Source organism: Pyxicephalus adspersus, chromosome 2 (genome assembly GCF_032062135.1).
Source record: "Pyxicephalus adspersus chromosome 2, UCB_Pads_2.0, whole genome shotgun sequence".
In the NCBI taxonomy this organism is placed as follows: domain Eukaryota; kingdom Metazoa; phylum Chordata; class Amphibia; order Anura; family Pyxicephalidae; genus Pyxicephalus; species Pyxicephalus adspersus.
In genome coordinates, this window is record NC_092859.1 from 103559203 (window position 1) to 103573049 (window position 13847).

At 36.5% G+C, this 13847-nt stretch overlaps 1 protein-coding gene across 7 annotated transcripts in view; it reads left to right on the forward strand.

Moving 5' to 3' along the window:
• SRPK2 (SRSF protein kinase 2) overlaps window positions 1-13847 on the forward strand; it is a 79163-nt gene that overhangs the window by 50171 nt on the left and 15145 nt on the right. For 3 of the 7 annotated variants that reach the window (XM_072401690.1, XM_072401689.1, XM_072401687.1), the window contains 9 exons: window positions 465-610; window positions 1533-1641; window positions 2620-2707; window positions 4034-4121; window positions 5273-5379; window positions 6435-6600; window positions 7824-7861; window positions 10865-11093; window positions 11969-12463. In XM_072401690.1, coding sequence (XP_072257791.1) covers window positions 465-610; window positions 1533-1641; window positions 2620-2707; window positions 4034-4121; window positions 5273-5379; window positions 6435-6600; window positions 7824-7861; window positions 10865-11093; window positions 11969-12463 — 1466 coding nt within the window. The remainder of the gene's footprint in view (window positions 1-464; window positions 611-1532; window positions 1642-2619; window positions 2708-4033; window positions 4122-5272; window positions 5380-6434; window positions 6601-7823; window positions 7862-10864; window positions 11094-11968; window positions 12464-13847) is intronic. The other 4 variants (XM_072401686.1, XM_072401691.1, XM_072401684.1 and 1 more) reach the window with 3 other exon arrangements.

The following is a 13847-nucleotide window of genomic DNA, read 5'->3' on the forward strand; positions in this document are numbered from 1 at the left end:
GATTTACCATGCCTTGTTCTGTACTGTGTCTCTTTCTTACTAAAGGTAGGGCTTTGCTTCTTCATGTAAGAGCCTCTAGCTAGGAAATGTTGAGCAGCCCAGTAGTGATAATTTCAAGTCTCCTGCAAATATCCCAATGCTAGCAGTCAGTGGAACAGTGTCATAAACTTCGAACTTTGAAAATACAGCTGTGATGAAAGTAAAGGTATATTGTGTGCCTAGGCAGAGATACTACCTACCTAGGAATTGCACTGCGGTTTATCAGGAGCAATTCCAGACTTAATGTTTTAGGTTATTGCTTTGAGTCCATTAAAAAATGTAAAATGTTCTCTAATATCATAGAACATTTTTACATATAGAGATTTTTTTAAATATTTCCATCTACCTAAAACACACATTGTGCTGTATTTCTTATAAAATGTGACATTCGCTGTGAATTAAATAAATATATTTCTGTATTCTAGGCCGGAGGCTCAGCAGAAAGCACCATCAGCTCCTCCACCTCCCCCACCACCTCCTCCTATACCTGAGCCAGCTCCTCCGGAACCTGAGGAGGAGATTTTGGGATCAGACGATGAGGAACAAGAAGACCCTGCTGACTACTGTAAAGGTTTGTAAACTACAATAGCTAAAATTTCCCATTTTAAATGTGACCACCGGCATATTCCACATCTGCTTTGCATAGAATCATTTACATAGAAGCAAGTTACCATGCTCTCTAAAGATGCTCTCTTTATTTTTTAAAAATACACCTTTTAAAAATACACCTCCAAAGTGCCCATTTCTACCTTAGCTCATGCAGCGTGATTTATGCTATGCTGGAAATTTCCTTTACGCCAAGATCACATGGTTTGAAAGGTATCATTCCAATATTGTTGGGCAAGACATGTTACATCTTAACAACTGTAGCCCCCTGACAGAACATCCACAAGGTCAGGTTTATTATCTTCAAGGTGATTTGGTCGATCACAAACCAAGCATTAGGGGGCCACAGTGCCTTCCCCTGTCTGAGTGTATAGAATTTAATTAAAACCAAAACACCGAAAGCAAGGCAGTACTGATGTTTCCATGATTTAATGTATATACTAGAATAGGCCTCTAATGTGCTGCCGTTTTTTATTTAAAAAAAAAAAAAGTCAAACCATTTTTTCTTCTAAAAGCCAAAGTTTTTAAAGCCAATTTCTTTAAGCTGATTTAATGCTATTTTGAATGCTTAGGATTTTTTATATACTAACGTGTACATTTAGCCTTTTTTTTGTGTGTGGGGAAATAAAATTTCTATCCAAATATTTTTGTTACCATTTTCACAGAAACAGGTGACCCTATTGAATAGAGTAAACCTCTTGTTCAGGTAATGGCTAATAAAATCTTGGATTTCCAATCACTTTTTTTTTCCACAATGCTCAATAGGACAAATGGATAGATAGTGAAACCTGACAGAAGTTAAGCCTTCTCTCAAAATTTCCAAAAATAATCTAGCTCTGTTGTCTGCATTTTTTATTGATTTGTATTCCTTTTTTTTTTATCATCAGGTGGCTACCATCCTGTGAAAATAGGTGATCTTTTCAATGGCCGTTACCATGTAATCAGGAAGCTAGGATGGGGTCACTTTTCCACTGTTTGGCTCTGCTGGGATATGCAGTAAGATTTCCTTTAATGTATTTGTAGTGATCCACCTACAACTGCTGTTGGTGTACATCATTTATTTGTATTATAAAAATGCTTTTTTTTTTTTCCACTAGCAGTGTGTCTTCTGTAAATACCCCTATCAGTTCTTTTACCTGTCTCACATGCCACCATAGGGCATTGGTAGCTGCATTAGCTGTGATGTTGTCATTTAAGGCAGATTCACACCTACCTCTAAATCGCCCCGTTTCCTGCAGCTGGCACCTTGCCAGCCACCCGAACACTCACACAGCAGCGCTGATTCTTTAAAAAAACAGGATCTATACATTTGACAGCTGGTGGCAGTGAGTGCAACAAGTACCTATGGGGCTGCCACGGGAAGACATTACCAAGTAGACGCAGGGGTTTCTGGTGTGCAGATGCGATAAACGCAACGCATCCTTGCCGTAGGTGTAAACCTAGCCTAACTCTCTTGTACTGAAACTCCATGTGGTTACCTTAATAAAATTAAAAAAAAATAATAGTCTAAAGCAATTTTTTCCCCTAACTTTAGCTTGGGGGTCATAGGGGAACCCCTTTTATAATTATTATATCCAAAGGTCACAATATGTTAGTATGGTGGTCATTGGGAAGAATGCCACTTTCATTGCTGCTCGGTTTCACCGAACCATGGTTGGGAAACACTGGTCTAAATAGTCTAAAATGGTTTATATAATGATTGTTTGAGATTGTTTTGAGGTCGGGCATGTGTAGAAGGAACAGCTGAGAGCCTCCCCGGATGCGTGACATAGGTATCCTGGGAGGCTCTGCAATTCCATTCAAGACAGAAAGGGGAGCTGCTTCACATGTTTTTTTAAGGGTGTTGCAGTTTAAAAAAAAAAAAACAATATTTTAACTTTATATAAAAAGTTTTGTCTACCCTTTTATATAAAGTAAAAATTTGAGCTTATGTCCGCTTTAAATATTTTAACCAACACTTTGTTTCATTTATAGGGGGAAGAGGTTTGTTGCAATGAAGGTAGTAAAAAGTGCACAACACTACACAGAGACTGCTTTGGATGAAATAAAGTTACTCAGATGTGTAAGTATGTGAATCCGCGTAAAAAATGCAGAAAAATTGGGAATGCTGTAGAGATTTTGCACACATATTCAAAGACATTTTCTGAATGCAGAAACCATGTAGAATTATTAAATCTATTTGCTATTTTTTTATGACCCAAGAAATTTGCTATTTCTATTTTCACACCTAAATTTTCAGTTTTAAAACCCACACTGAAATTTAAGTTCATGCACTCAAATAGTATATAGTAAATATTTTTAGTGTCGCTTATTGACAATTTAGAAGTAATTATGAACTCTTACCCTAGAGTTATTGCTCTCACTCTGGCTTACATGACCATACCCAACATGAGTGGTTCACTTACAAAGTGGGCCTCTAAATGTGTAATTTTCATATCTACCTATGCCATAATTTGTGCAGGTGACATGTTGATTTTATAGGGACAGCTTTGCTTTATTAGAGCCCCAATGTCACCTCTGCACTCAATTTTGGCTGTATGAGCACATCAGGCTCTCCTAGCTCAGTAAGGAACAGCTGTGAACTAAAAGTGTTCAAAACCAATCGATTTTGGTGTCATTCATCACAGAGGCAATAGGCGAGCTGCTCCATGTGCTCAGTCTACTATTTTCTTTGAGCTCTGATGTACGAGGGCTGCACGTCAAAACAATTATAGCACTCACTTTTTCATTTGACAAAAAATACATTTAAGCTATTCTTATTCCTGAATACAGAGCTGTGTTTTTGGTTCCTTTTAACTTTAGATTAGTTGAGGAAAGATAAATGTTAGTTTATATTAGATAAAGCCTTCACTTTGGATAAAGCATGCCCTAGCATTCGCCTTTTCCTTTGCTCATCAAAAATAGCCTTAGTAGAATTGTTTACAATACTGTTTACATTCCCACAGTTTCAAAATATATAGAATATAGTGGGCTGTGTTTACAGAAATTATTGGACAATTCAATATTCTTTGAGATGCTGGCATCTGGTAGATGAAAGCCTGACCAACTGATGTAAACATTGTTACAATTCTGAAAGGGTTGCAGTATATGGCAGTTGCGGTCTACAACATCTGGTTTCTTTTTAATGAGGGGCCAAGTTAGAGCACCAACTAACAACAACCCAATAAATAGTACAATATGTGCTCTCAAATGCTGAAACCCAATCTCGGGCTAATATATATATATATATATATATATATATATATATATAACTAGCTGGCTCCTAGGCTGCATAGTATTGGTGGATCCTATGATCCTAAGGATCCTACTCATCCAAAAAGCCAGGTATTTCAAGTATGAAAACATATTTTTCTTTCGAACAATTGATTTTTTTTTTTCCTCTTGCTAGGTGCGGGAAAGTGACCCAGGAGATCCCAATAAAGACATGGTAGTACAGCTAATTGATGATTTTAAAATCTCTGGAATGAATGGTATTCGTATCCTTGCTAAATATAAAAATAAACCAATGATGATATGTTAGAGAATTTTTTTGTAATTTAAATAAAAATGAAGAAAAGTCTTGCAAACTTCAGTTTTAGCTTCAAGGATCTTTGGGTTTTCAGACATCTAAAGGTGGATGATGGTGGAAAAAAATGTTTTGCTATAGCAGTGGTTGTTTTTGAGATGCTGGTGCATCTTCTTTTTAACTTCTGTTGGATAGCTGCTTGTTCTCCAAGCAAATGCTATTGCACTACTGTGTTTTCTAGTGACCCTTTGTGACTGCCCTAATATAACTTAATGTGTCACTGGGTGAGTAATTAGTGAAAACCTTAAAAACAAGAATTGTGGGCAGAGCTTAAACACTGAAATTTTGGTCCGAAATGAAGAAATAGGAAATAGTATTCTGTTTTAATCTGACTTTGAAACGGTGGGTCAGAGATTAGCGTTCTGTCCTTTGCAGCACTAGGTCCCAGGTATGAATCTCGGCCAAGATACTATCTGCATGGAGTTTGCAATTTCTTCCCGTGTTTGTGTGGTTTTCCTCCCACATTCCAAAACATGCAGTTAGGTTAATTGGTTTCCCCCTAAAATTTACCTTCGACTGTATTAAAGACATATGAGTATGGTAGGGACATTGAATTGTGAGCCCTTTTGGGGGACAGTTAGTGAGATTACTGTGGACTTTGTAAAGCTCTGCATAATATGTCACGCTATATAAATACTGTCTAATAGTAATATTCTGTTGGAAATATACCCTTAGTGGGAACGCTGTGTGCTGTTGTATATGCATATCTATTTAGTTATTCCTCCTTTTTATTCAGCTTTCCTAACATTGGGTTTCTTTAAAACGGGGACATTTTTTCTGTTGGATGATTGCCATGGTATTGACTGGCTTTTTAACAAAGTGTTATCATAGTGGTGCGAATTTGTCTTTGAAGATGACAAAAAAGTTCTATAACTTTTAACTTGCTTTTAAAACCTGCTTATACTACAGAAGACTCTTTAGGGAAGAGTGCTTGAATTAGAATAATAATTACATATTTAATAGGTTTTCCCTGGACTATACGTAAGGTTTTTTTCCCTAAAATTATTTCTTTAATAAAAACTTCTGCTCATTGTGTGGTGGCTTGCCTTAACTTTGTTACAGATGTTTGTATGGTATTTGAAGTTCTTGGACATCACTTGTTAAAATGGATAATTAAATCTAACTATCAGGGTCTTCCCATTCGCTGTGTAAAAAGCATTATCCATCAGGTAAGCTGTTTTAATGTTTTCTATTTTTATTTCTAATAATGGTCACATTTGTACTTCTTGCCCACAGTACTGTCATTTTTATGTTGTACTTAAGGAATCCTCTTGAATTCTATTCATTAGACATGTAATATGTAGCTGTATCAGCTGTCCATTTAAAGGGACATTATTATGGCAGGCAGTGTTCCCAGCCAGTAGGAACATGTAGGATGGAACAAGTCCGCAGTCAACACTATCACAAACCAGTGAACACTGCAGGTAGCAGCAATCCATAATTCTGGGCTTTCAGGAGGGAGCATCCAAAGGTTGCTGGCTAGGCAAATACAAATATCTTATACAGATGAAAAATCACATATATGTGCAGTTCTTCTAGTTATTAGCGGAATCTTTAGATTAGGTAACTAGGCAAAAGTTAATGCACAATGCTGTGGTGTGACTCAAAATCACTAAGCATAGTTTGAATGTTTTGTTGACTTTCTAAAGGTTAAACTGATATGAGAGCAATGTTACCCATTCTTGATGCTTGGGACAATAAGGTTTTTAGTTCACAAAATCTTTGTCTAATATGTATGTGCTGTGTTGTCCTTTGATTGGGACAGTTAAAGCAACCACATTCATGAGTCAGGAAGAGAATCTTACACTTTAGATTTACGAATATTATAATATAGTTTACAGAACTACAGTTCTATATTATATGGGTGAATTCAAGGGAACTGGTAACATTTTCTGGGTACTTAAAGTTTCATTAAAGTGGTGCTGTGTAAACTTTACCAACAGTACTTTGCAACACTGAACTGTGTGGAAACCCCTGGTAGTTGTAGCATATGGTATAATTTGTGTATATTCCCTTTATACTTCTAATTCACGTACTTCCTTTAGTATGAATAATATAAACCATCATAAAAGAATATTGCACATAACACTGTCTTAAAAATAGGTATAGTCGCATAGTCTGCTGAGTTTCTAAATACAGATGTGTGGAAGTACCTCGCATAGAAATTTGGTTAAATATAGAATGTTTCCAAACTGACTTGTGATAAATTTCCTTTATTGTTTAGGTCCTTCAGGGCTTGGACTATCTGCATAGCAAATGTAAAATCATCCACACCGACATAAAACCAGAAAACATCCTGATGTGTGTTGATGATGCTTATGTTAGAAGAATGGCAGCAGAAGCCACTGAATGGCAGAAGGCTGGTGCACCCCCTCCCTCTGGTTCTGCAGGTATACATCTTAGATTGTTTTTTTTTTTTCTTAGTTATTTTTATTACGCAGTTTCAGTGACTTAACAGTAACTCAGAACTTTATAATAATACAAAGATGTGCCTTTTGCAAGCCATTAGGTTATTTTCCTTCCCATACTCAAAACTCTCTTTACTTGAGATTTTATTTTTACTGAAAACCTTCATGATGTCTAAAAGTACTTTTTTTATCTCTAGGATGCAATTGGGTGGCCAGATATCTCCTCACCTATTCTTAGAGATTTCTGGCATCTGTATTAAGCAGATTTGATGTCATAAATGCCTTTTTATTGCTACATAGTAGAGTGTTAATGGCCCAAGGGTTACTCCGGGATATTGTATTCAGGGTAGGATTCAGCAATTCCTTGTTGTGTAAAGCATCTTTTAGTGTATTCTATGGCCATCTCACAACTAATTTCTCAGTTTGGATTCATGTTTAAACACCTTTAAATTCTACACTTCATTAAATGTTATCATTAGCATTAATTTTTGATTTTTAAAAAATATGTTTATAGTCTTGTTCATTGGAGCTTCTTTTATGATTGGACACTTCAGCAAAAAAAAATGGGAGCATTGTATATAATTTAGAGGCTCTAGTTACAGAGCTTTCTGTCAAATCACTTTAGGCAGGTGATGACAATACCTATATGTCTTGTACCCTGTGGGATCGCTGCAGTCTTGGTAATTTCAGTGTCTGCCTGAGAACTAACGGGAAAAAAACTGCACACAAAAGTTGCTTCAGAGTTTTTCCCTTCACATTAGGAGCCCCTTTTCAAATATGGACCTTTTTTTCCCCCATCAAAGTACGTCCTTTACATCAGACTCAACCTTAAATAAGAGTTTCTCCTTTTACTTCAGTGTCCCCCACTTCACATCATAGTCCCCCTTTACATCAGAGTGCCTTCCCCACTTCACATCAAAGCCCCCATTGCATCAGAATCCTACCCCACCCGGCCTCTGTTTTTACAAATCCTCTGGATCTATGGTCATTGATCACAAGAGTCTCTCTGGAATGACACCTTCCCCCGGAGTGAGTTAACAGGTGATCCCTTGGGAGAAGTTCTGATGTGTCAGCTCCATAACATAATTAAAAAACAAAAATGATTGGAGAAACTATTTAAAAATGAATACTATATTGAAATTCTTGGGAGTCATGCTGTACATTATTTTAATTTCTGTCCTTTTTTTTTTCTTTTTTTTTTACAGTGAGCACTGCTCCTCAACAGAAGCCTGTAAGTGTTCTGGTAAATACCATTTCTATAATTGTATTCCAAATCTGAAGTCTTGGTATGTGACAATAAAATTGCCTGCCTAATTCAAAATTGCTATTTATATATTAGTTTGCTTTTTTTGTTTTTTTAAGGTGGCTTGGTATTTGACTGACTTGTAGATAAGTTAATATATTTACATATTCAGAATCAAAATTTAAACTGAATGGACCCTTAGGCAAAACTAAGTTTGGTTGTTGCCTACTGTGTTAAAAGGTGCAGACTGCTTTTTTAGCTATATAAATGTGAACAGTGCATGTTAATTTTATTTCACCAAAAACAGAAGTACTAAAATAGCTTCTTGTTTTTGAAAATAAATCCTGATTTTTTTTTTTATGGCTCATGGCTGCAATTGCTGTCCTATATAAGCTATATTCCTTGTTGTCCTGGAGAACCTACAATTTTTACCCTTTCACTGCTGCTGCCGTGAATCTGATACTAGCACTTACTGTAATAGAGTGACAAAACAGTTCAATCTTGACACCCTGTCCTGTACAGGGAATGTCCCATGTGCAAATATAGCATCATAAGTAAATGTACAAAGGGAAATGTACAGTCAGAAAATCTAGAACCAAGAGGTCATAGGGTACCCAGGGTACCGCAGTATGTTTGCACAGTAGCTACCTAACCTGGACATGCCACAAGTTTTTTGTGTGTACATGTTGACATTTTTAACAATTGCAGGGTTATTTCTATAATAATGTCTAGTATTGTACAAGTGGGGTAAATCTAATTTTAAAACAAATTGTGGACATTTGTTGACAATTTTGTTGGCGTCCCAAAAAAAAAAAAAAGGAAACATAATAAAGTGTATTTATGTACCCTTTATTGTTCATTCTGTATTAATTAAAAATCAGAATTTGCTTAAGAGTTTAGATTTGATTGAAAATTTCAAATACCACAAAAGAAAATGGAAGGGACAAAAATTAGCCCTTATTATTGTAATGATTGCAAGCAAGCGTTTTCCAGTTTCTCTCAATTTGACTTGTGCACCTGTAGTTGGTAGTTTGGCCGCTTGTCTTGAGCAAACTGCTCCATCTATGTCAGGTCTGAAGGGTGTCTCTCCCAGAGTTCATGTTTTAGTTCTTTTCATAAATGTTTGACAGGATTTAAATTGGGGCTCATAGAAGGCCACTTTAACTGAGTTTTGTTCTTAGCCATTCTTGGGTAGTGTCTTGGGTCCCTGTTAAAGGATCTATGATCTGCCACTGAGACAATGAGCTTTTAACTCTAGGCAGTATGTTGCACTTCAGAATTCTTCATAGTCTTGGGATTTCCTGGTTGCCTGCAGACATGGACACCCTGTACCAGATGCAGCATACCCGAGGTCCTTCATGTATCACAGTAGGTATGGCATTCTTTTCTATTAAAGCTTTGGATTTTTTTTTCTTACGTGATACTTGCGTGACTCAAAGTCCCAGTTTTGTCAAAATCGGTCTAAAGGACATTCTACCCAAAACACTGAGACTCTTCAAAATGTATTGAAGCATATTCGTGTCTGTAATTTTTTTTTTCAGGGGAATCCTTCTCTGTCACTCTGTCCTCCTAAAATAGTTGGTTGGTGTGGTCAGACGCTGATAGGCTTTGACCCTGGTTTTTAGTTTACATCCTTTTGGAAGTTGTCCTTGACTTTTTGTCTATCATTGTGATCCTCTTGCACCTCCTTCTGGGTGAATTTTCCTCTTTGGCCACATCTAGGGAGATTGGCTGCAGTCACAATAACCTTAAACTTCTTGATGATAATTGCAGCTGTTTTCACTTGAACATCAACCTACTTGTTAATGATCTTAGACTTTGCCTTTAACATGTTTGTCTATAAAAACATTTTTGATGACCTTAGACAAGTCTCTCCTTTGCATTCTTGATTCATGTTTACTGTGGGACACACAATTCTTTTCTACATTTAATTAAACATAGTTGCTGTGTTTACTGAGTGGCATTATTAGCTTGCAGACTGCTTTCACTTGTAGCCTGGAATTTTTTTGTTATTTATAAAGCATTATTTTTCACTACACTGTAAAAAGTGCTACATACATAGGTATTTATTATAGATGATGTAAATACCTTTCTGCTGACAAGTGCTTGGAATTGTATAGCAAAAACATATATCCTACTTCATACCAGTATGGAGGCCTTCAAATTTTTCTTACAATCTACTTTGATAAGTGGAGGCGCAAGAAATGAAGTTCTTGAAAAAGTGCCCTAGATTTAAAGGTGTTTGGAGGGTTGTAGAGTGCCACTGTGCCGGAGAAAAGCATCTGAAGCATCATGAAGGTAGAAGAGCGAATGCATAAGTAAAGATGCCAGAAGAGTGGAGGTTATGCCATCTTAGAGCTAAGGTAACATAGGTCTAAAAGACTGAGGAGAGTTTCGGGAGAATAAAAGCATTGTCAGCAAAGCATGTGATATGTCTCTCTTGTTTCTCTCATATGTTAAACGCAGCATGTATCCCAATAAAGGGGATTTATTTTCTTTTCCTGTCTGACACCTGTCACCTGGAAAGAATATCTCCCACCATGAGCCACATATGAATAATCTTTACAGTGGTTCTAAACCTTCCTGTGATAGCTTCTTTTTCTTCCTGTTGTGGTACTGCTTTGTGTTAATGCAACATATAGTGAGAATGACCTTCTTCCCCAACTCCAAAATTCTAACATTGGGCCCCTTTCCAAACCTACTTGACCTGAAGCTGAATTTAAAGTCTTTCCTCCCTTTCTTCTTCCTTGTATGATTTTCTTCTCCTCAAAGTAGCTTTAGACCTTGTTAGGGACAATAAATTTTGAGTTCATGTGATAGGCAGTTCGAGACCTGAAAGTGCTGCAAAAATGTTGGCACTATGTAAATACTTACTAAAAGTTTTATCTTACTAAAAGAAGATTATAATTGACCTCCAGAGCCTTGAGGTTATGTTCAGCCCCCACATCTAATATTTTGTATTCCATGCTCTAATAAAAATGACATTTTTTTGCCCTATGACAGGTTGGCAAAATTTCAAAAAATAAAAAGAAAAAACTGAAAAAGAAGCAAAAGCGACAAGCCGAGTTACTTGAAAAGCGTCTTCAGGAAATTGAAGAGTTAGAAAGAGAAGCAGAGCGTAAAAAAACAGAAGAAAATGAGAATGAGCAGAATGCAGAAAGCCAACCAGAGGCCAAACTGAAGACCGTATGTCTGGAAGATGTAGCTGATGAGGAGCCAGTCAACGAGTATGGTGGGTATATAATGAGAGGGGTCTGTAGGGTGGACCGCTTTAGTTCTTTGCAACTGGTGTGGTTGTCGGATGTTTCATTCATCTGTTATCCTATTTGACTTTTTTTTGTTTTTTGAGATTGCGATTCCTTAAAACAATAGCAAGGGATATATAAAGGGAGAGAGAATCTTGATTACAATGATTCTCCCTAACCAAGAAATGGGATAATTTTTCAGCTTTTTAAAGGGGTCAGGTAATTGGTTTGAAATAATGTACAGTAATCGGCTGTGGTGGTAATGCCCAAGTATGGTAAAGAAACTGGGACTCGGCAGTAGTGGAAGGTTTGCTGGAGTTGAGAAACTAACTCAGGAAGATGTTTGACAGTTTTTTTTTTTTTTTTTTGATCACTTTTTGTTAGGTGCCTCCCACAGTTTCTGTATTGAAAAATTAAAAAGCTACAATCTGGTGGTGTTTTTTTGCCAGAGAGTTTGGTTATTACAAAGAACACTTTGGCGTTTGATTAGCACAATTTTGAAATTGTTTGATAGCAGACAGTTTGGTATGCCTTATTCAGGACTGACCGCCATGGGAGACAGCAGTGAATTTGCCCCTGATTAGTGGTCCTTTCCCCTATAGGTTTGTCTAGCATTATTTATTTATTTATTTATTTATTTTGGTATGACCCAAGGAGCAAGGAGTACCTTGAATTTAGTGTTTGTTCATCAAGTTATTATTGTTGCTCAGTTGTTGCTGTGTCAGTGTTAAACTTTATTCATTTCAAATAAAGAATCTTTAAACTTTTTTCTTTTTTTTTTTTTTTTTTTTTTTATTGCATGGGCTTCTCATTTAATTGCGAGTCTTAGCGCTTAGCTTTTTGAATTTTGTTTTAATCTCAGCAGGAAATGTTTCTTCTGAAGGTGAAGATCATGATGAAAAAGAAGACACAGAAAAAGAAAACACTGAAAAAGATGATGATGTAGATGCAGAGCTTGTGAACACAGATCCAACATGGATTGAGTCTCCTAAAACTAATGGCCATTTAGAAAATGGTCCATTCTCTCTGGAGCAGCCGTTAGATGATGAAGATGAGGAGGATGAAGACTGCCCCAACCCAGAAGATTTTAACTTAGATGAGTCTAATGCGGAAAGTGATTGCACATACAGTAGCTCTTATGAACAGTTTAACAGTGAATTGCCAAATGGACAACATAAGAATGCAGAACTACAATTCTCTGAATTTTCTTCTGCAATGTTTTCTCGACCTTTGGTGTCTGTGGAATCTGGGTTGGCAGTTTCTGAGGATTCTACAGTTTTAGAAAGGGATGAAAGTGGCTCTTGCCAAGATAGGAGCAGAACTGTTTCTGCATCAAGTACTGGAGATATGCCAAAAAGTAAGTGTTATTTTATATGCACACTGCATTCTGTTTTGAGTCCTCTTTTTCCCTGTTAAAGGAGAAGTAATCTAACATATACAAAAAGTCACCAGGTGGTAGAACCAGAAAACCCTTTTTTTCCAGGTCCTGGGGGCATTTTGGACAAGCTTCTAAAAATGTTGCTCGAAAAAAGAAAAAAAAACTGGAAAACTCTCAATGTTTGAGTACCTTGACTTTATATGTAACTAAATCAGCTGGTTACGGAACATTATAAATTGCATAGCATGTAGGAACAAACGAAAGTCTTATCTAGTCAGACATGATCAATTTTGTTTACCAAAAAAAAAAAAAAAGAATCTCCCTATCCATAAAAATTACCACTTGCCACTGCCAGTTGGTTTGAAGCACAAAGCAAAACCTTTATTTTCACTAATTCACTCAGTAACTTCACTTTTCCTTGACCAATAAATTATACTGGTGACAATGCTTCTTTCTTTCAGCAAACAGAAGGGGTTGTGGAAGTGTATTAAAGCCTTATTTTCACAGTCTGTGATAAGCAAGCTGTTTAGTAATACTGCTAATTTATGTCGGCACTGATTTCCTAATATTTGTTCAAATAACCACCTAAAATATTAAAATACCTCCTTGCCTAAGTATGGTTATGGGGTCCAAACAGCTGTTACTCTGTTACTTTTTTTTTAGTATTGGAGGATTTACAATACACTTACATACATATTCTTAAACCGTTAAAATGCTTATTTTAGACCAGACATCATTAACATGTATTTGTAGGTACTGTGGAACAATAAATCCTTTAAATTTACAAATGCAGCACTGTTGGCCTTCTCTGAACCAGCTCAGCTTCCTATCCCATCAGTGACCAGCAGCCTTTTTAGTTTCTAATGTAAACGCAGGGTGAAAGCAAGCTGAATTTTGAGGATTATTTGCTCTACAGCACCTGCAGCTACAAAGTTTAGTAAGGTGTTTTTAAAGCTCAGTTAGGGCCCGTTAAGAATATGTAAAAACTTTGCCAGGCCAGTTACAATTTAGGGCTTCAGTAGGGCTACCATCTGTGCAAACTATACATTGCTATATGGGTTTATATCAATGTATACTCATCAAAGATTATTATACTAAACATGTGGTTGTTGTGACATGTAAAACCTCTACATGCGATGTATTGCCAAAACTTACAGTATGCAGTCAACTTACATTTAGGACATATGTTCGTCAAGTTCAGATACGCATAATTTGTTTTGTTTTTGTTTTTCTCCAGTGTTCGTCAAACAGGAACCCTCCTGTGCAAGTACTAATTTTCCTATACATGGGAATCAAATTCCCCCCATGGCCCTTTAGGAGTAATCCAAACCATTACGTGAAACAAAATGTTTACTGTGCCATC